We start from the raw sequence: 21,214 nt of genomic DNA, 5'->3' as shown, positions 1-21,214 counted from the left end.
TTTTTTGGCAGGAGCTTCAGAAAGAACTGCAAAACCAGCAGGGAAGCATCGACTCCACGAGAGAGAGCCTGAACAACCTGTGTAGGAAATACCCCTCGGAGGAGCTTTCCAGCTTGGGGTCCGCACTCACCGAGCTCATCAAGACCTACGAGTCTGTGAACCAGGTCTCGTCCAGGACTTTGGCCTCACTGCAGAACTGTCTGCAGCAGCAGTTCAACGGTGAGGAGCATCAGCCGAGGTCTACTAAAAATACAGTGTAACCTCGGTTTTTGTGTGCCACGGTTTTCATTGGACTTGGTTTTGGATGACTGTTATTGCCAAAAATCTGTTTCGGAGGTAGAGTCTGAGTGAGGCTGGACCGCATCAAGTTGATTTTTTTCCCACATTTTTCAAGTGACTCACTCACTCTTAGTTCAGTGTAGGCTGGTGTGTGCATCCTACGAGTAACATTGGCTTGTCGCAGGCCATATTACAGTAATCTTTGAAGACAAGTCGCGGGCCGCAAAATGCGACTCGGTGGGCCGCAAATGGCCCACGGGCCACGGGTTTGAGACCCCTGTTTTAGAACGATACAATGCAAAACGATTCAGTAACTTTTTAGCCAAAGATTCAGCCAGTGTGTGAAATAAATACCTGAATACTGGACAGTGCAGGTGACGTTTCTTAGATTCCCCTTGTTTTTTGTAAGGGAATCAGGTTTAGGATCAAGGATTAACAATGCTGATATACGTAAAAATAAATTATCAGTCAGCACAAAAAATGTCTTAAAAATGCAATACAAAATCAGGATGACCAGAGGGTGGTATAGCTTGCCATGATGGATGATTTACGTTATGTGGTGCAATCCAAACCTGCACTTTGCACCCAATGAGGGACGTTATGCAAATTTTTCAGCAAATGAATATGGTATGGTATCTTCAATTAGGTGGTGTAGCAATCTCACCTGTACGGGCCAATGGCAGCAGGGGCTTTTTTTGGGCTTTGACATACGTTGTGCAGCGCACATGTTAGGAGTGTTACAAAATTTTGAAATATGTAAAATCAAGTTCGTGTTTAATTCTGTGTGATAAAACATGACTTGAACTTTAATTTGACACCCCATTCACTTCTCCACCCCAAGTATTAAAGAAGTTAGAGTGAATTTCATTGGGGGAAATAGTGCCTTTAGTTCCCATTGCTTTAACATGGAGTCAAGACAAAATCCGTGATGGACCCACGGCCCTTGGCAAGTACAACCCTACCACAAAATATATGCTCACTTAGGCTGTGACATTTGTTTAAAAGTCAACAGGGTACTCATTTACATTTTTTTGATCATCAAAAGCAGAAATTCCGGGGCAAAATTAACGCACCATCAGATTTGAATTAAATTTAATCTGCGGATACAGTAGATATTAAAGTCATTTTATACCCTACATACCTTTTAATCTTGTCCTGAAGCGCCTTAACTTAACTGGACTTAACTTTTCTGTATACAAATGAAAATACGCCCGATATCACAAGATAAAATTTCATTTTTAAGGACGTCCCCACGAACTCTCCAACTCGAGCGCGCACACACAGTGTTAGATTTTGCATCGCTAAAGTACGGGTATTGTATTTGTAACATTCCTACATGTGTGCTTTCACCAGGACACGCTCGATGATGACGTCACTAAGCGTCACTGTTGCCGGACCGTAAACTTCCATCCAAAGGCGTACAAAGTGTTTTTACTTTGTATGTTGTCCCCCATAAAAGTCACCTCAAATGAGTTTCAAATAAGGCCAAATGAGTTAAATATGAATACTCAATAAAGTGACTGAACTGACCAAAAGAAGAAGAAGCGAATTGACTGTATTTCACAGGTCCACTACAACTCCCGTGACCACCACATACCCGGAAGACAATGACGTCACCGACAGGCAGACTATGACGTTTAACGTCTTTATCATTAAAAGTGCGGAAAAAAAGCACATTCATATTCACATTCATCCTGCTGCTTCATTTCCTAGTATGGATTCAGTGGATGGATTTAAGCGATTAAACATGTTTTTGTTCATATTTTTGGGTGTCTGGAACAGATTAATTGGATTTACATTACTTCCCATGAAAGAAAATGCTTTGGTTTTGGTACGTTTCAGTTTCAGTCGTCCCCTTTGGAATGGATTCATGGCGGAAAAAAACGAGGTTCCACTGCATTCGACTGTTCTATGTCAATTTACATGCGGCATTAAAGCTGCTGTGTTGTCCATTTGATCCACAGATTTGGTTCAGGAGTTCCATCGCTGGCTTGTAGAGCAGAGGGAGATTGTGAAGGAATGTTCCGACCGATCTGGAGACACTCACGTTGTGGAGCGCAAATTACAGAAACTAAAGGTATAACCTCTATCAATTAAAAGACATACAGACCGGACTATAAGTCGCTCCACCGTGTAAGTCGCATCAGTCGAAAGATGCGTCTTGAAGAGGGGAAGACAACAAATAACTAGTCGTCCCTCGCCACTTTACAGTTCATTTTTTCAATCAATTAATATATCATGGTGGTTCATGGTTGAATATGACCTATTATTAATAAAATACCAAACATTTATAGAATAAGCAGTTTATTGCAAAGAAGCATTGACGTGAAATAGGCTGTTCATCAGCTGATCAAAAGTTTAAGAGCACAGCCTTTAAAAGGCATCATGTTTGCAAAAATGTGTATTTAATGTGATTTAGTGTCAGGAATTCACACTGTCATGACCTCTTGGTGCCAAAGGCAAAAAAGCTTTCTCCTTTTGAACACAGTGGGATTGTTGACCTGCATAAGCAAGGCCTCTCCCAGCACGCCGTTGCTGCTGAGGTTGGACGCAATAAGACTGTCTTTTCAAACTTATTCAGACATCCTGAGGCTCATGGAACAAAAAGCCAAGTGGGAGACCCAAATATATGTTACCAGCCCTGAGCTGGAGGATCTCTTTGGCTGTTCGCCAAGACACGGGACCATCCTCGGCCCAAATGAAGGTTGTTACTGGTGCCGAGTGCAGTCCAATAACCATCAGATGCCATCTGACAGAGAAGGCTTTAAAGAAGTCTGGAATTTGCAGATCACCAAACATGGGACATTGAAAGGTGGAAGAAAGCTTTATTCTCCCTTGACGGCCCTGATGGCTTCCAACGTTACTGGCATGACAAGGAGATCCCACCTGAGATGTTTTCCACAATGGAGGGGGCGCCATCATGATCCTTCAATGAAACAATGGAGCTTCAGGTTGTGCAAGGGCGTCAAACGGCAGCTGGCTATGTGAAGATGCAGGGGCCATCCCTCATGACTCGAGGCCCTTGTCTGTGTGGTAACGACTGGCTTTTTCAACACTTCACAAAGGACTTCTTCCAGAGGAATAAGCTCACTCTTTTGGACCATACTCCGTGTTGCCCTCACCTAGATCCAATGGAGGATGGATTTGGAAAAATGGACATGAGTTCCAGACAGTTGATGCCCTTGGTGAAGCCATCTTCACCACTTGGAGCAATGTTCCCACTAGCCTCCTGGAAACACTGGCATCAAGCACGCCCAAACACATTTTGGAAGTGATGAACAAGAACGGTGGAGCTCCTCATTACTGAGAACATTTTATGTTCTGGTTTGGAGAGTTTTTTGTTATTTTTTGAGCGAAGGTCTTAAACCTTTGATCAGCTGATAAACAGCCTATTTCAGTTTAATTGTTGTTTTCAATAAATGACTTTTTCAAAATGTTTTTTGTCTCACTCCCCCTTCTTGTTTTGCATATTGTAGCTCTACTTAAAACCTCATTAAGATCCAAATGTGCAAAATGCAAATTCTAGCAATTTTTCAACTGGTCTTAAGATTTTGATCAGGTCTGTACAAGTCACAGGACCATCCAAACGTTGGAAAATACAGTTGTTTTTGTTTTTCAGGGTGCCGTGGAGCGCATGGAGGAAGGCGAGGTGCATCTCACGCAGGTCTGCGAGGAGGGAGAGAAACTGCTGCTCCATCTTCCCAAGGCCAACGCTGGCCAGGTCCAGCAGCACTTGTCCTCCATCCAGCAAGACTGGGACAGCTTTGTGGAGCAGTGCCGACAGAACCAACAGATCCTGGAGGACAGTGCATCCCTCATGAAAGGGTAGGAGAACATCTTCATCTTCAGCTAAAAAAAACCCCAATACGTTCATTCAGAAACACTTGAACTTCCCTGAAGATTCGAAGGCCGCCTTAAGAAGCTGAGGTGGTGGCTGGAGCACATGGAGAAGAGGATGACCACAGATCTACTTGAAGTCAAGCAACGTGGTTCTGATAAGGTTTTGCTCGAGCAAGTGGAGGAATATCAGCAGGAAGCTCTCAAAGAAAGGTGCTTTGCAAGGTTTCTCTTGCACAAACGCAGCTCATTCATCCTCTTACCTTCACGCAGGGATTCCTTCGAGCGTTTGTGCCAGGAGGCCCAGGCGCTCAATGAGGGCGGGCGAGGCGACAGCAGCGAGACGCGAGTGTCTGCTCAGCTGCAGTCGCAGTACCAAGCCTTGCTACGACGCGTGCGGGATAGGCTGCGCAGCTGCCAGCTGACCTTACAGGAGGAGCAGGCCTTTGAGGAGACGCTGCAAGCCACATGGACCTGGCTGAACGGCGTCCAGGAGCGCCTGGCTTCTCTCAACAGCACGCTCGGAAATAAGGAGACCCTGGAGAAAAGGCTGGTTCTTGTACAGGTCGGTTTATGAAAAGATCTGGGTTGAAATGTCACCACTATTTGTTCTTACTACTGGTGGGACTTGATAAAGAACATTCATTTATTAGGGGATTTGTCAAGATGAATATTTACCACAATATTTGACATCCATCTGTCCATTTTCTGTACAGATGACTTTGGGAGAGAAGCAGCGTATACCCTGGACTAGTCGCTAGTCAACGACAGGGCAAACACACAAACACAAACCTTTTTTTGACTTACCTTGGCGCTGATCGCCAGTTACTCACATTAGTGCTGTACTCGCTGCAATGTTGTTTTTTTTGCATGAAGGTGATACCGTAGACCTGAAGTGCTTTGTTGGGAAGTGCACAGAACACTCATCACCCTGCCCTCATCAGCGCAGGGCAGGGTGCACAGTACTTTTTTAAGAGAAAGAAAGGAGACAGAAACTGAGTTGTTCATTGTTTTTTTTGTTGTTTTTTTTTCCAGACGGGGCTTACTTAGCCAAGATCTTGGCTCTGGTCTGAGAATTGCATAGAGAAGTTCTGCATCACCTGCAGTTCAGAAATAGAAACGTGCACTAAAAAGTGTTATTTTTGTTGTGAGACGTCATTTGTTTTTGTAATGAAGATGATCAAGTCCCGGCCTATTTGTTTCCTACTAGGATATCTTGCTGATGAAGGGTGAGGGCGAGGTGAAGCTCAACATGACAGTGGGCAAAGGAGAGCAAGTCCTCAAGCACAACAGAATGGAAGGGCAGGAAGCCATTTGCTCACGGCTTCAGAGCTTGAAGGATGCCTGGGCCAACATGCTCATTACGTCCATGAGTTGCCACAGGTAGGAAATGTGACCATGGCACCGTGGCGTGGTCAATACGTGCTTAAAAAAGGAATACATAATAATACAGAATAATAATAAATAAATAAATACTATAATACAGTGGTGTGAAAAAGTGTTTGCCCTCTTCCTGATTTCTTTTTTTTTTTGCATGTTTGTCACCCTTAAATGTTTTATCAAACAAATTTAAATATTAGTCAATGACAACACAACTGAACACAAAATGCCATTTTTATGTGAAGCCTTTTTATTATCAAAGGAGAAAAAAGGGGGAAAAAACCCAACATGGCCCTGTGTGGAAAAAGTGATTGCCCCCCCCTCTCCAAAACAACTTAAGTGAGATGATTGAGATCTATCAGTGTGGAAAAGGTTATAAAGCCATTTCTAAAGCTTTGGGACCCCAGCCAACCACATTGAGAGTCGTTATCCACAAATGGCACGGCACAAAACATGGAACAGTGGTGAACCTTCCCGGGAGTGTACACGTTGACCAAGTCACAGGGTTATTACACGGTTTATTGCATCGTTAATTGCATGCTTATTGTACAGGATTTTTCTGAGCAGTTTTATTTATTATAGAGTCTTACAGCTGCAGGAAGGAAAGGACTGCAATATCTCTCCTGACCCCAATGAGGTCACAAAAGACCCCACAACAACATCCAAAGAACTGCAGTAGCGCAGGTCGCACCTCTCCTTTTGTTTCTGTCAGTGTAACTTAGTGCTGCAAGTTGGATGCAGCTGTGCAACCATAACCCTGGACTGTGAATTTATAGTGTTCATACAGGACAGATTTCTAAAACAAACTGAAAAGTGCAGTATATTATTGAACAATTCATTTTCCAAGTATGACTTCAAAACAGGCATCAAATTAAATTTAGGTTTGTGTCAAATGCTACAAAATGTACTAATAGTCACTTGGTACTGTTTGATTAAATAGGTCAGGTAACAAAAGGAGGCTCGACATTTTCGACTCTCACTTCAGCTGCTCTCAGCAACTTTGCCATTAAATGAACAGTTTGGCAATGTTCTCGGCTCATGTTCTGCTGGTTGTGGAAAAAAGATCAATAAAAAAGTTAATAAATAAATAAGTCATAAAAAATTGTGATTTGTCATACTAAAAAAATAATTGCAGACGCAGCAGCGGTCCGTCCTGCCATGCAGCCCACCTCCACCGCTTCAAAAATCCTAGGAGAAACCCTGAACTGTTATTGATAAAGTGCCCGCAAGGCATGCTTGGTACATCCAATACAAAGAGTATGTATTGGATGTACAATGTTGTGTACAGTATATTTAAAATCAGTGCACACTTACATGGAACCCAGAAAAAATCATGTATGGTTTTTTTTTTTTTACTCTGCCCATTTGTGTTATAAGGCACACACACGAACAAAATGAAAACAACAGTCAAACCTGTCTTAGCGGCCACCTTTATAGAACGGCCACCTGTCTATAGCAGCCACTGAAAAATTCCCCCCCCCCAGCAAATTTACATGTTATAGACCCTGTGTATAGCAGTCACCTGTCCAACGTGGCCAGCGGCCACCCATTTTGTCTCCCTTGGTCAATATCTGACTGCATATAGCGGCCAAATTACCAACTCAAGTAGAAGCTTCATGCACGAAAAAGTTTGGTTTTTCAATCAATGAAGCCGTCGTGTGTAGACTTTAATTACTGAGTCCTAGCTCAGTCACAATCATTCACAAGATCCACACAAACTGTCAGTTGTTCCACACAAAAAAGCCGTCTTCTTTTGAGCTTGCTATTTCCTGGTCAAACATGTAACTTTAAGAGCATTTGCACCAAAACATTACCGCAAAGTAGGCTGGGAACAGGACGTGCTCCCAGCGACACTACAATAAAAAAAAAAACATACGCTAGCATGCATGCAGCAGCGGGAGAAAAACTGAGTTTGGTTGTACTTAATTGAAGTATTTTAGAATGTACTCACGTTATTTTTCATCAATCCTCATCCACAAATCCATCAAAGTCCTCATCTTCTGTATTCGACACAAACAAAGCCGTCTTCTTTTCCGTTCGCTACTAGTCTGTTAACTTGTCAGTGTTATTCAGCTCCGAAGCAAAGAAGGAAACTTCTCCTGTTGCTTCTGCCAACTTTATTCATTGAACGCGGCCACCAGACAGCAGCTCAGAACACACACACACATCTCTCAGCATCGTCTCTCCTTCCTGCTTGCCCACAAGGCAAAGGTTAAACAAGCCCCACTACATAGCTGTCCAGCCAATGCCTGTAAGAAATGACACCGTTTATTTCCTGGTGTGCACTGGTCAATACTGTAATGCCGCTTGTTGTGGGGAAGGAGAGACTCACGTCGCCGATGCACTTTAATGGCTTTATTAACAGCGGAGAACACTGCAGGACTTTACATCCACGCCAACATAAACACACTTCCCAACTCTCTCCAAACTCAGAGCTAGCACTGAGCCTAGCTCTCCTGCTCGGGACGCCCACCGTCACTTCCCGTCACTTCCTGATGAACTAAAGCTGTAATGACACTCTGCCGTATAAAAAGTAAAATATTAAAAACAAGCGTCAGACATTACTAGCACAGCTTTGTTCTGTGGGTCGTGGATATATTCTATCAGTTATTATTAAGCCTGTAGCTTCCTTTTAGTAAGTAAAAACCTTGGCTATGATTGCACTACATTGTCATGTAGACCTACAAAGTACACTTGGAAGAACAAGAGGTGAATAAATGTATTGCAACTGATGTAAAACTGATGAGGGGTAGGATTAAATAAGCTTTGCTTCTTCCTACTCCTTTTTGGACATGCAAAATTGTGAATTGTACTATGTGATGTGCTACTGTTTGACTCATGCATATTCAGGATTAAAACCATGAACCATGAACCATGATAGTAACAAGGCTAGTAGTGCTGTACAACTTTTATCCGCAGTCCGCAGTGCCCTCTACTGGTCAGCATTATTATTATTCTTTCATTTTTTTTCTTTTTTTTCCCCCTCTACTGGTTAACATTCAAACTGGATGCCAACCTGTCTATAGAGGCCACCTGTCTATAGCGGCCACCTTTGCAAAACCAAAAAGCTGCATAGCCGTCCTGATGAAAGACCGCTAGGCCAATCGTACTGTGATCAGGCCCACGTCACACCAAAAGTCCAGCACGTTCGGAATGTCCTCGTATGAGTCCGCCCCCAGTTACATGAGTCACTAACCCCCGGCTTTGGATCAAATCCTTGTCCCCAGTCGACTGGAGTGGACGGTGGCCCAGTGGAGCAGCTTCCAGGAGAGCAAGAACCAGATCCAGCAGTGGATGGAGTCCGTGGAGCAGGAGGTGGGCATGACTCTGGGGCAGCAGCCCGGCCTCAAAGAGAAGTCCACCTTGCTGGAGCGCCTCAGGGCCATCCAGGCGGATGTGGACACTCATGCGGCGGCGCTGTCCCGTCTCACGGACAAGGCTGTGGAGCTGTATGAGAAATGCGCCGACCAGGCATTTGGGCCGGAATCGAGGGCCGAGCTCAACGCGCACTTTGCTGATATCTCAGCTGTGGTTAAGGTGATTTGATTGCAAGCGTCAGAAAAACTATTCATATATTAATATGCAGTTTTCCTTTCCCAAAGGGTAAAATACAGTCCATGCAAACCATCGTGTCAGAACATGAGCAGTACCTGGATTCCGTCAGAGACTTCAATGACTGGCTGATCTCAGCAAAGGAGGAACTCCAGCGATGGTCCGACCTGTCAGGGGACTCGGCCTCCATTAAAAGAAAGCTCTCCAAAGTCCAGGTGTGTATGACGTCTAGGATTAGAGATGCTATCCACCAGTGGATTCAGTTCAGTGCTCACGTTTTGGCTTTTCCAGGAACTGCTAGACTCTAAGCAGCGAGGCCGAGAGAGGCTCAGCCGGGTCCAAAGATGCGGAGCAGCAGCAAGAGACCACACTGGCTCAGGAGGCTACGAGGCCATCGAGCGGGAGGAAGCGGCCCTCTTGTCGAGCTGGGAACAGTGGGAACGCGGGGCGCTTCAGACGCGGGCCAGTCTGGAGACCGCCCTCTCTCAGATGACCAGCTCCGAGCAGGAGTTCAGCACTCTGTCGGCACAGCTGGAGCAAGACATGCGGGATTCGAGCTGTCGGCTGCAGGACTGGCGCCGTAGACTTGCTCAGGCGGAGGGGAAAACTGACGGAGAGGAGGGCGTCAAAGGTTGGCAGATTGCAAAGGTAAAGGTGCACAGAGATGCCTTGTGCACAGACATCTGCATGAAAAACTCGTCTTGACTTCCAGGACACTTTGGAGGAGCTTGTCAAAGCTGAGCCCATGTGCGATGGCCTGAAAAGTCAGCTCAACGATCTGTGCCGCTTCTCCAGAGACATGGCCAGCCAGTCTGAGAGAGTGTCTGCCCTCATTAAGGAATACAACAGGTAGGAACTTGCAAGATTTACAATACAGTCAGAGAGTCTCAATGCAAGTTTTTCTTACTTTGCTTCCAGTCTGAGTCTCCGAGCTGCCAGGGAGTGCCAGAGCAAAGAGAAGCTGCAGGAGCAGGGATTCTGCTTGGCCTACAGGGCCTTCCAGCAGTGGCTGGTCAATGCCAAGATCAACACGGCCAAATGCTTTGACGCACCCCAAAATCTCACCGAGGCGTCATCCAGCTTACAGAAGATTCAGGTAAATGTTTATGACAGAGGACCAACGTTGGATGACTACAGTACAGTGGAACCTCTATTTCATCAGGGGCTTTGTAAGTCATCACAATCAATAAATTGATTTGACACAAGAAGCATCCGTCCAGCTTGTACAAAAACACAGCACGACACATCAACACACGGTGCAAAAAGAAACCTACCCACGGCTCCATGTGGGCATGCAAACAAACATCTATGCACAATACCCACGCCAAAAAAACCCATATATTCTCGCTGCAAGGCATGCTGGGTAGCTTGTTGTACTCATTCTCACAACATGTTTGTCGCATTTTTGCTTTATTGCAAAATATGTTGAGGAGGTCATCAGGGAAGTAAACAAGGAGGGGTTAACATACCGTATCCTTGATATCCAATGTTTTATTGTTCATAGTTGATATTGTCGTTGCAGCTGGACTACCCAGCATGCCTTGTGGGCATTTAGAAATAACACTTTGAAGTTACGTGTTATGTTTAGCGCTTAGCTGTTGTTTATCACCCATGTAGTAGTAGTAGTTGATTTACAGTATGTGATGCGTTCACTTGCCGTGGATGCGTTGTGTTTTTTTTACTTTGCATCGTGAGCAAGCATGTCGTTCTGTTTGATGCCACCTATATATCGACGGCCCCGCCGCCAAATTTTTTAACCCAATGTGGCCCGCGAGTCAAATCGTTTGCCCACACAGAACACAGTGTGCTTGAACGCCTCATCGGTGATTGTTGATCATTCTGTGTGCTTTCTTTGATTGAAGGAATCATTGGCTGGAATCTGGTCTCCAGCGGGGGCCATAAAGTGAAAAATGAAAAGATGCAACTTTTGCCACTTTTGTAAAGATATGCTAAGAAGTTTTATATATTTCAAGAAAAAACTGCATCAACTTTCTTCTTAAAAAATCTTTGTAAATTTTCTTCTTGCAATATTTTGACTTTATTCCCGTGTTGTTATAACTTTTTCCCCAACCTAATTTTCCAAAAATTACAACTTTATTTTGTATTGTTTGTTTCTCATATTATTCCGACTTAAAAATAGATATATATTTTTAAAATATATACACTTTATTTTTTTTTACATTTATAAATGTAAATATAAATTGTCATCATTTTTGCTCATCTTACGAGTTTAGCCTTCTAAAATTGCAACTTTTTTTTTCTCATTAAATATGACTATTTTCTCTTCATATTTTGACTTTATTCTCATAAAATTACAGCTTTTTTTTTTTTACATTTGTGTTTTTTTTTCTCTTCCACTATTTCAACTTTCTTCTTGTACATTTTTTGTCGTACTTATGACTTTAGTCCCATAACATTTTGACTTTATTCTCTAAATTACAGCTGGGTTTTTTTGTTGTTAATTTTCTAAATATTCAACTTTCTTTCTAAATAATATTTGTAAATTTTCTTCTCGTAATATTATGACTTTATTCCCAAATTATCGTAACTTTTTCCGTAGCCTAATTTTCCAAAAATGACAACTTTATTTTGTTTGTTTCTCATAATAATACACCACGTATTTTTTCTTGAATAATTCAACTCTTTGGTACTAAAATGTCATTATTTTTCCTTGTAATGTTTCAGCTTTCTTCTTGTACATTTCTTTTCTCGGAATGATGACTTTTGTCACGTAGTACTTACTAAATTAATTTTAATTTTAATTTTTTATGTTTTTTATTTTAATTACAGCTGTTTTTTCCATTTGTGCTTTGTTTTTTAAATTTTACTCTTTTTTTTCATAATTATGACAGCTGTATTTTGTTTTTTTGTTTTGTTTGTTTCTCATAATATTACGACTTAAAAAGAACAACCGCATTTTTCTTTAATATTTCAACATTATGCTATGAAAATTACTTTATTTTTCCTCATAATATTATGTTGTTCTCGTAAAATCGCTACCTTTTCTTGTTAGAGTACGACTTTTTTTCTTAATATTTAGTTTTCAATTGAGTTTTCTTGTTAAATTATTCCAATTATTTTTAGAATGCGCTGTGGGACTTTGGAAACCCCTGGTGTGTATGGTCCGTACTCTAAAAGGAGCACTATCCATTCTTGACACAGACTGAGTCACTGACGCGTGAATGCTTTGTATGGGCTCTGGTTGGCTGTACAATAGAGACAGTGGAGGAAAAGCGAAGCATCGGCCTGTCACGATAATCGATAACTCGATTAATCAAACAAAAAAACAGGTCGATAATTATTCCGCCCTCGATAAATAGACATGTGCATGTATGCATGTGTTTCATGTGCTCGTCTCTCTGTGCTACACAGGCTGGATGACGAGAGGGTTCGCTCTGCATCCGTCTGTGTTCATTGGTTCTGTAGTGGAATGAATGGAGCAAGTGAACCTTCATCATCCTCTCATTCAGCCTCTTTGTGTAGGCGGGGCTACTAGTGAGTGGACACAGCGTGCTAGCACCAAATTAGCCTCGTGGGAAAGCATACGCTAACATGAATGAAGGCACAGAAGCGATGGTTACTAAGGCGAACACATCAGGCCTGGTGTGGGAATATTTAGGTTTTAAACAGAATGAACAAGGTGAGCGCATGACCACTGACGAACCGATATGTCGCATTTGTTCGAAAGTAGTGATGAGGAAGCAGGAGAACACGACCAACTTTTATGCACACATGAAACACAACCATCCTTCTCAGTTTTCCCAACTGGGAAAAAAAAACTACTGCTGGAGCAGCAGAGCCTTCATCCCGGCAGCCTCACTGAGACGTTTGATCGGCAAAGTAAATATAAACAAAGCAGACAGTGTCGCTCGCCATGTTGCAAAAGAAATGCAACCATCCAATACGGTTGAAAGGGCAACTTGTGTCAAGCTAATGTAGCTCACAAAAGTACACCATACAAGAGTACCATCTCGTGGTTCAAATGTGAATTGCACCTCTCATGACAATAATTAATGAGAAAATGGGCTGAAAGTATGTTGTCAATAATATCGATTATCGTCGATAATATCGATTATCGTCGATAATTTGTAGCTCAATCATCAACCAGCAAAATTTGTTATCGTGACAGGCCTAGCGAAGCATATTGCTGTGGAAAACGGAGCTTCCACTGTGTGTGTATCTCATCATCTCCTTCTCTTTCCCAGGAGTTTCTAAGCGACAGAGAACACGGGCAGTCGAAGCTCAACGCCGTGGTCTTCAACGGCGAGCTTCTCTCTGCCATGGCTTCCAAAGACAAAGTGGATTCGGTTCGGACAAAGAGCAACAACGCTCGAGAGGACTGGAAAAACATAATGTCCAATCTGCACAGCAGAGAGATAAACCTCCAAGTAAGCAGGACACATCCTTTTAGTTGCCCTAGGACAGGGGTCGGCAAGCCGCGGAAACCCGCGGCTCCGGAGCCGCATGCGCCTCTTCAGACTCCTTGAGGCGGCTCCCTTTGCGGTGATTTTTTTCAACACCGAAGTAAGGGAAATGTGCATTTTCGAAAAGAATGTGACACATCCGACGCACCGCAAGTCTCTGAACTCATCTAGACTGCATTCTGACTACTGATTGGATAAGGAAGGGAGGGGGACGTGGGCTAGTGTATGCCGTGAGTCTCACTACGCGGAAGAGAAAAAAGGTGAGGGAGTTTTGAGTTGAGTCTGAAGCAAGTTACTGCGCAGTAAAATAAATCAATTTAACAAGAGCATAGAAATATGTTTTTTAACGAGAAGCGCGCTGTAGCTACGTGCTCGGAGCCCGTGACACGCTAATCCCCGAGGTGGTGACTCCGGAGAGGCAGATAGTGTGCTGCTGCAGCTGGCTGTGCAGTCACCGCTCAGAACAATATGTGCTCTCACTTTCACCTCTCCAAATACCAGAAAAATCTCCCAGCGACGTCAGGAGAAGTCTTTGCATTTGTCGCTAGTCGCTTTTGAGAAAATAAGTCACCAAGAGGGTTTGAAAAGTTGCCAGATTTAGCAAGAAAATCACCACTGGGCTCCACATGAGATGGGAAGCCATTCACAGGTGGAGAATCGTTCATAAAATATCAGCACATCTATTCTCTGAATTAAAAAAATAAACAGGAAATGATTGAGAAAATGAAAGAATGCCTGTCTTTGCAAAGACAGTCAAGGACAGGACCAATAGAATGCTTACTGATGACAATTTAGCGCCGGTATGCAGATATGTGAACTCTGATGGACTTTTTTATCTTCAAGTTGGCTACATTGTGTTTTCATTTTACACCAATATGGGAAGCACTCAGTAAGACGTACAGAGTTAAGTGTTTAAATGATTTCAGAATAGGCCTACAAATGTAGGCGCACTTTTGTTTGATGAATTTTGTGGTTGTAACAAGTTTATAAGTTGTGTATTTTGTGGCTCCCGACTATTTTTTTCTTTTTACTGAAAGGGGAGGCAAAATGGCTCTTTTGATGGTAAAGGTTGCCGACCAATGTGTATTATTGCATTTTCTCTCACTTTTTGGATTATTTCTAGTCCCGTTTTGAGTCAATTGTGAGCAGTGAAGTCAGTTTCCGCGATTTGGGCGGTGGGAAAAAATTAATATCGCGTCCTGACAGAAGACACGTTCTTTGCTTCAGAACCTCGTTTCTCAGATGAAAGACTTCGAAGCCAGTGCCGAGCCTCTCCAGGAGTGCCTGAACGCCACCGAGCTGGCCGTGCAAGAGAGCAGCACGCGGCTTCACGACCTCACGGCCAAGAAGACGGAGCTCCACAAACTTCAGGTAGGCAGGATTAAAAAGGCGTGATTCGTCTTCATTCAGGGCCGTCATTCCATCTGGAAGAGCTCATGCTAGCTGCCGTCTCTCTGATTCTTCTTCTTCTCAAAGAGTGTGTCCTGGGAATCTATTCCTCCTCAACCAGCTTCTCTATCCACCAACCTGCTTTCCTTTTCCTCCATGGGGCATATCGCTAAACCAGGGGTGTCTGAAGTGTGGCCCCGGGGGCCATTTGTAGCATTTGCCATTTGCAGCACAGCCTAAAAATATTATTTAACAAAGCATAAATATAAAAATAAGCAGTAATTGTACAAGCATAAAGTCAAAATATTAAGACGTAATCTAACAAGTGTCTTAATTTTATGAGAATCAAGAAATAGTATGGCAAAAAGAACTTCATTTTAGTAGCTTAAAGTTGAAATGTTCAAGAAAAAAGATGTTACTTTTTTGTGAAATAAAAAAATGAAAGACAAGAATAGAAATGGAAGAAAACAGCTGTGATTTGATGAGAATAAAGTCAAAATATCAAGAGAAGAAAAGTCGCAATCTTATGAGAATATGTTTGTAAAATTATGAGGAAAAGTAGCACAGACTTGAAATATTATTATTTCATGTTTTTTCAAGAAACAAGGCAATAAATTTTGGAAAATTTGGTTGCGGGGGGAAACAGAATTCTGTTCATAAATTTTATGGATAGAATTTCTCGACACAGCCGGGGTGTCGAGGGGTTCCGGTTTGGTGGCTGCAGGATTGGGTCTCTGCTTTTTGCAGATGACGTGGTCGTGCTGGCTTCATCCAGCTGTGACCTTCAACTCTCACTGGATCGGTTCGCAGCCGGGATGAGAATCAGCATCTCCGAGTCCGAGTCCATGGTTCTCACCCGGAAAAAGGTGGAGTGCCACCTCCGGGTCGGTGATGATGTCCTGCCCCAAGTGGAGGCGTTTAGGTACCTCGGGGTCTTGTTCACGAGTGAGGGAAGGATGGAACTCGAGATCGACAGGCGGATTGGTGCGGCGTCTGCAGTCTGTATCGGTCCGTTGTGGTGAAGAGGGAGCTGAGCCAAAAAGTGGATCTACGTTCCTACCCTCACCTCGTTTCTATAAATGGAAAAAGCCAACGGTGATTTCATGAGAATAAAGTCAAACTATTAAGAGAAAAATTCATATTCTAACGAGAAAAAAGTCCTAATTGTACCAGAATAAACTCGTAATATGAGGAAAAATAATGTACTTTTAGTAGCATAGAGTTGAATTATTAATTATAGTTATTTTTTTTAAGTCACAGAATCATGAGACACAAACAAAACAAAATAAAATATATATTTTTTTCAAAAATAGGTTGGGGAAAAAGTTCTACTATTATGAGAATAAAGTATTAATATGAGAAAAATAACCATTATAGCGCCATAAAGCTGAAAAAGGAAGAAAAAAAATCAATTTTCTTATATTCGTATTATTATGAAAAACAACAAATAAAGAAATAAAGAATAAACAAATAAAGAAAATTTGAGTGCGGAAAATGTTATAATCTCATGAGATCAAAGGCAAAATACTATGGGAGTAAGAATTTACCAGAATAAAGTTGAAATAGAAAAAGAACAACAGCAAAAATGGAAAAAACATCTGTAATGTTATGAGAATAAAGTTTAAACATCAAGAGAAAAAACGTCATATTTTAGCGACAAGAAAAGTCAGAATTGTTACGAGTAATATTATGAGGACAAATAATTATGGAATATTAAAGAAAAAAATCTGTTATTTTTGGAAAGTCATAATATTATGTGAAACAAAATAAAGTTGTAATTTTTTCAATATAGGTTGGGCGGGGAAAAAGTCTAAATATTATGGGAATATTAGTCAAAAGTCATAATATTACGAGAAGAAAATGTACAAAAATTATTTAAGAAGAAAGTTGAAATATTTGTAAAATTAAAATAAAAAATAAATGTGTAAAAAGGGGCATAGAGTGAAGTGGATGCTGCTTTAATAGTATTCTTTTTCACCTATATGACAAAGCTGAGATGCATTGAAATATATATCTAACTTCTTAGCATATCTTTACAAAATATCAAAGTGGCAAAGTTGCACCCTTTCATTTTTCACTGTGTTGGGCACCCCTGGTCTAACCCAAGCCTTGATGTTTGTTGTGTCGGCTGGCGTGCTTCCTGCTGATAAACGTGCTTGTGCTGTTCCAGTCTGTGCTGGAGGAGCTAGCCTCTCACCAAGTCCAGCTGAGCAGGCTGAAAGAGAAGGCCCAGCGGCTGTTGGACGAGCACGCCGCCGGCAAGGGTTTTGCGCACCGTGTCTCTCAGCTCTCTGCTCAGTTCCTTGCTTTAACCAACCTGACCAAGGTACAGTAACTACCAACGTGTCGCCGTGTGCTGCCGGACAGGAGGCAGGGACATCAGCCAGACTAGACCAACCCCTAGAACTGGATTTGTGTTTGTCCTAATGAGGCGTCTTCCCCGACTGACAGGAGAAGGCGTCCAGGATTGACCGCATCGTGTCGGAGCACCAGCTATTCACCCACGGCTTGAAAGAGCTGCAGAACTGGGTGGCGGACACCAGCCACATGCTGCAGACGTACTGTGCCCCCACGGCCGACAAAAACGTCCTGGACAGCCGGATGATCAAGCTGGAGGTGGGAGCCAGTGGGAACGTTTCAGTCGCTTTACCGGCTGGCTAATGGATTGTGATTTGCCGTTCCAGGCCTTGCTGACAGCCCGTCAAGAGAAGGAGATCCTGCTGAAGATGCTGATCACCAGAGGAGAAGCCGTTCAGAGAAACACCTCTGCAAATGGCGTGGCCGTGGTCCAAGAGCAGATACAGGAGCTGAAGGACTCGTGGGATGCTCTGCTCTCTGCCTGCATTCAGTGCAAAAGGCAAGAAACCTGCGCTTCTTTTTTTAATTATTTTAATTTTTTATTTTTGGCATGACGGTGAAGCTTCTCTAAACCAACAGCCAACTGGAAGGTTCTCTGTCCCAGTGGACCAGTTACCAGGAGGACGTGCGTCAGTTTGTGAGCTGGCTGGAGCACGTGGAGGAGAACCTGGACCCGGCTGATAAGCAGTGCCCCGAGATGCGAGACAAAACTGCTAACCTTAGCAGAGCCAAGGTGATGCAGTCCGCTGTAAAACCCAACCTGACACGCATCGCTTCTGGGATCAGTGCCAGTGCTGTCGTTACTTAAGCGCTCTGTTCAATATAATGCTATGTTTTATTCATTATTTCCACTTCCCGTTTATTTACATTTGAACTAAAGCAACTCATATTATTCTTGAATAGACCAGCCTGCATTTCAAAACTTCAAGTTAATAATTCATCATATAGTATATTTAATAGATAAATTAAGAGAAAAATATATGTAAGTAGGGGGGCTCCGATCAACCAGCCACCGATCAGTATTGGCCGATTATGGGACTAACCTGGTTAAATAAATGCTTAAAAAATAAATAAATAAAATAAAAAATATCCATGAAAAAGCACGGTATTGGCATATGCTGATAACCCCCAAGCTCTAACCCTAACCCTAGCATGCTTTATAACACCGATCAGGTCTGCCCCCATTGCAGCATCCAGCCTATAGCGACCGTCTCCCGCCCACTTTCCCAAAACAAGCATGTCTCCCGTGTGAAACTTGCCTGCACCCTGCATGAAAAATGCCTCGCCGGGGTGGCGTGTTAAAAAGCTTTACTTTGGTGCGGCATTTGGGGGGCAGGGTGTAGTGAGTTTTCAAAGCCTGCGATGTGATCGTCGGGCGGCAGCTAATGTAGCTGTGTGCGCGTGGCAGTTGGGGGTCTAAGGCGGAACACACAAAATATGTCATTTATTCATACATACTGTTAACCCACCATGTCACGCTTAGAATTTACAAAACAGAAAAATACATACAACCAACGATAATCCACAATCACAGTGATAGGTTTTCATAGCTACGGCGTGCTGGGATGGGGACACTGATATCAATGAGGTTTTCATAGCTACGGCGTGCTGGGATGGGGACACTGATATCAATGAGGTTTTCATAGCTACGGCGTGCTGGGATGGAGACACTGATATCAATGAGGTTTTCATAGCTACGGCGTGCTGGGATGGGGACACTGATATCAATGAGGTTTTCATAGCTACGGCGTGCTGGGATGGAGACACTGATATCAATGAGGTTTTCATAGCTACGGCGTGCTGGGATGGAGACACTGATATCAATGAGGTTTTCATAGCTACGGCGTGCTGGGATGGGGACACTGATATCAATGAGGTTTTCATAGCTACGGCGTGCTGGGATGGAGACACTGATATCAATGAGGTTTTCATAGCTACGGCGTGCTGGGATGGGGACACTGATATCAATGAGGTTTTCATAGCTACGGCGTGCTGGGATGGGGACACTGATATCAATGAGGTTTTCATAGCTACGGCGTGCTGGGATGGGGACACTGATATCAATGGAATATTCAAGATGAAACACTATTAATGCACAAAATTCTCATCAAACTTACTTCGTTGTTCATATGATGCACATAGAGCAACGGACAGCTTCATGCTCCGTCTCCTCCGTTTTATTGCACCGTGAGGCATTCAGGCGCACCCGGAATTGAGTGTTAGGCGCTAATTGTTTTACATTTTTATTCACGTACCCCCCCATGGCAATTTTCCTACCCCACCTAGGGTCTGGTATATTGACTAATACCAGTGTAAAGCCTTTTAAAGCCGAAAGGAAGTACACTGTCCAAAAAAAAAAAGAAACGTGATCTATGTTATCTTATTTATGCGTAATGTCTTATTTTCCCTGATTATATTTACTATACACTAAGTCCCCAACTAACGAACACAATTGGTTCCAGACGACCGTTTTTAAGTCGAATCGTTCTTAAGTAGGGGAAGAGGTAATATTACCAATGATATACTGTAGGTACTACATGTACGTGTATACATATACAGTATATGTGTATGTATGTACATATGAGTTTGGATGCAGTAGTAATATTAAACCAGGATAATCAATCAAAAAAACAATAATAAAAGTGATATAATAATACGTAATGATGAATGTTATTTACCTTTGAAGAGGAGTGGTCCAGCATACGTTGTTGTGGTGGAGGAGGCAGAGATATTGAAAAAAGGACAGATCGTCGTCGTTAGACTTCTAAAAGAGGTCGTGTTCTGTGGGTGGTGTAGAATTATAAGCAGGCCTATTAACTCTTCATAAACTTTAATCACAAGCTTGCATGTACAGCTAAAATTTAGCTTTTCTTCAGTCTCCTCCCACTGGTCTTAATCGCCTGTTGGTCCCATTAGCAGTGTCACAGTGCCCTCTACTGGTCAAGCACGTGAAATATTGTATTGTATAGTACTTTATTAATCCCACAGCAGGGAAATTCACTTGTTACAGCAGCAAGCAAGATACGCAAGTAAAGAATACATAGTGACTACAACATGGTTCAGGTGGTGCAGGTGTTGTAGAGCCTGACAGCGGTCGGTATGAAGGACCTGCGGAACCTCTCCTTCTTATATCGTGGGTGTAACAGTCTGCTGCTGAAGGAGCTGCTAAGGGAACCCACAGTGTCATGTAGCGGGTGAGAGGTGTGTGGACTTAAATATAAATAATTATGGGCTTATAAGGCAAAACACATGAAAATATAGACCAGTCGGCTTGTGTTCGTATCTACGAGTGTTCGCACGTCGGATGTTCGTTAGTAGGGGACTTAGTGTATTGGGTAATACTAATGTAAAGGTGACTATAGGGGTGTTACTTTATGTCTTGAGGGCTCTAATAATGTTTAAAAAAGTATTTAGAACAGGTTTTCTATGCCATAACTATGAAAATGTTAAATTTATTACTATTAAATCCTACTTGGAGGAAATTCACTTAACCAGTTAACCGCCATAAATGAGAGATTACTGCACAGCGACCGCATTGGATGCATGAAAAATCACACGTTATTTATGTATTATGATGATGGTGGCCGCACGGTGGTCTAGTGGTTAGCATATTGGCCACACAGTCAGGAGATTGGGTTCGAATCTCCATTGGGCATCCTTGCATGTTCTCCCTGTTCTTGGGTGGGTTTTCTCCGGGTGTTCCGGTTTCCTCCCACATCCAAGATTAATTGGCGACTCTAAATTGTCCATAGGTATGAATGTGAGTGTGAATAGTTGTTTGTCTATATGTGCCCTGCCATTGGCTGTACCCCGCCTCTCACCCAAAGTCAGCTGGGATAGACTCCAGCATAGCCGCAACCCTAGTGCGCATAGGCAGCATAGAAGATGGATGGATATTATTATGGTATTTATATGAAAAGTCCACACCCGACGTTGACTGTATATACTGTATGGCTTCTCTAAACTCTGTCTGAGTTATGCACTTGTCTCCTCGC

At 42.8% G+C, this 21,214-nt stretch overlaps 1 protein-coding gene across 5 annotated transcripts in view; it reads left to right on the top strand.

The window, feature by feature from the left end:
- Positions 1–21,214, top strand: part of syne1b (spectrin repeat containing, nuclear envelope 1b) — a 147,844-nt gene that overhangs the window by 42,565 nt on the left and 84,065 nt on the right. For all 5 annotated transcript variants that reach the window (XM_054797139.1, XM_054797136.1, XM_054797138.1 and 2 more), the window contains 17 exons: positions 12–219; positions 2,244–2,356; positions 3,899–4,104; positions 4,180–4,329; positions 4,390–4,681; positions 5,327–5,499; positions 8,724–9,033; positions 9,099–9,263; positions 9,340–9,696; positions 9,761–9,897; positions 9,967–10,144; positions 13,254–13,436; positions 14,700–14,843; positions 17,032–17,187; positions 17,313–17,477; positions 17,546–17,718; positions 17,799–17,952. In XM_054797139.1, coding sequence (XP_054653114.1) covers positions 12–219; positions 2,244–2,356; positions 3,899–4,104; positions 4,180–4,329; positions 4,390–4,681; positions 5,327–5,499; positions 8,724–9,033; positions 9,099–9,263; positions 9,340–9,696; positions 9,761–9,897; positions 9,967–10,144; positions 13,254–13,436; positions 14,700–14,843; positions 17,032–17,187; positions 17,313–17,477; positions 17,546–17,718; positions 17,799–17,952 — 3,264 coding nt within the window. The remainder of the gene's footprint in view (positions 1–11; positions 220–2,243; positions 2,357–3,898; positions 4,105–4,179; positions 4,330–4,389; positions 4,682–5,326; positions 5,500–8,723; positions 9,034–9,098; positions 9,264–9,339; positions 9,697–9,760; positions 9,898–9,966; positions 10,145–13,253; positions 13,437–14,699; positions 14,844–17,031; positions 17,188–17,312; positions 17,478–17,545; positions 17,719–17,798; positions 17,953–21,214) is intronic.

This window comes from Dunckerocampus dactyliophorus, chromosome 13 (genome assembly GCF_027744805.1).
Source record: "Dunckerocampus dactyliophorus isolate RoL2022-P2 chromosome 13, RoL_Ddac_1.1, whole genome shotgun sequence".
Lineage (NCBI taxonomy): Eukaryota > Metazoa > Chordata > Actinopteri > Syngnathiformes > Syngnathidae > Dunckerocampus > Dunckerocampus dactyliophorus.
The sequence above is the reverse complement of the archived record's forward strand: the minus strand, read 5'-3'. Positions and strand labels throughout refer to the sequence as shown.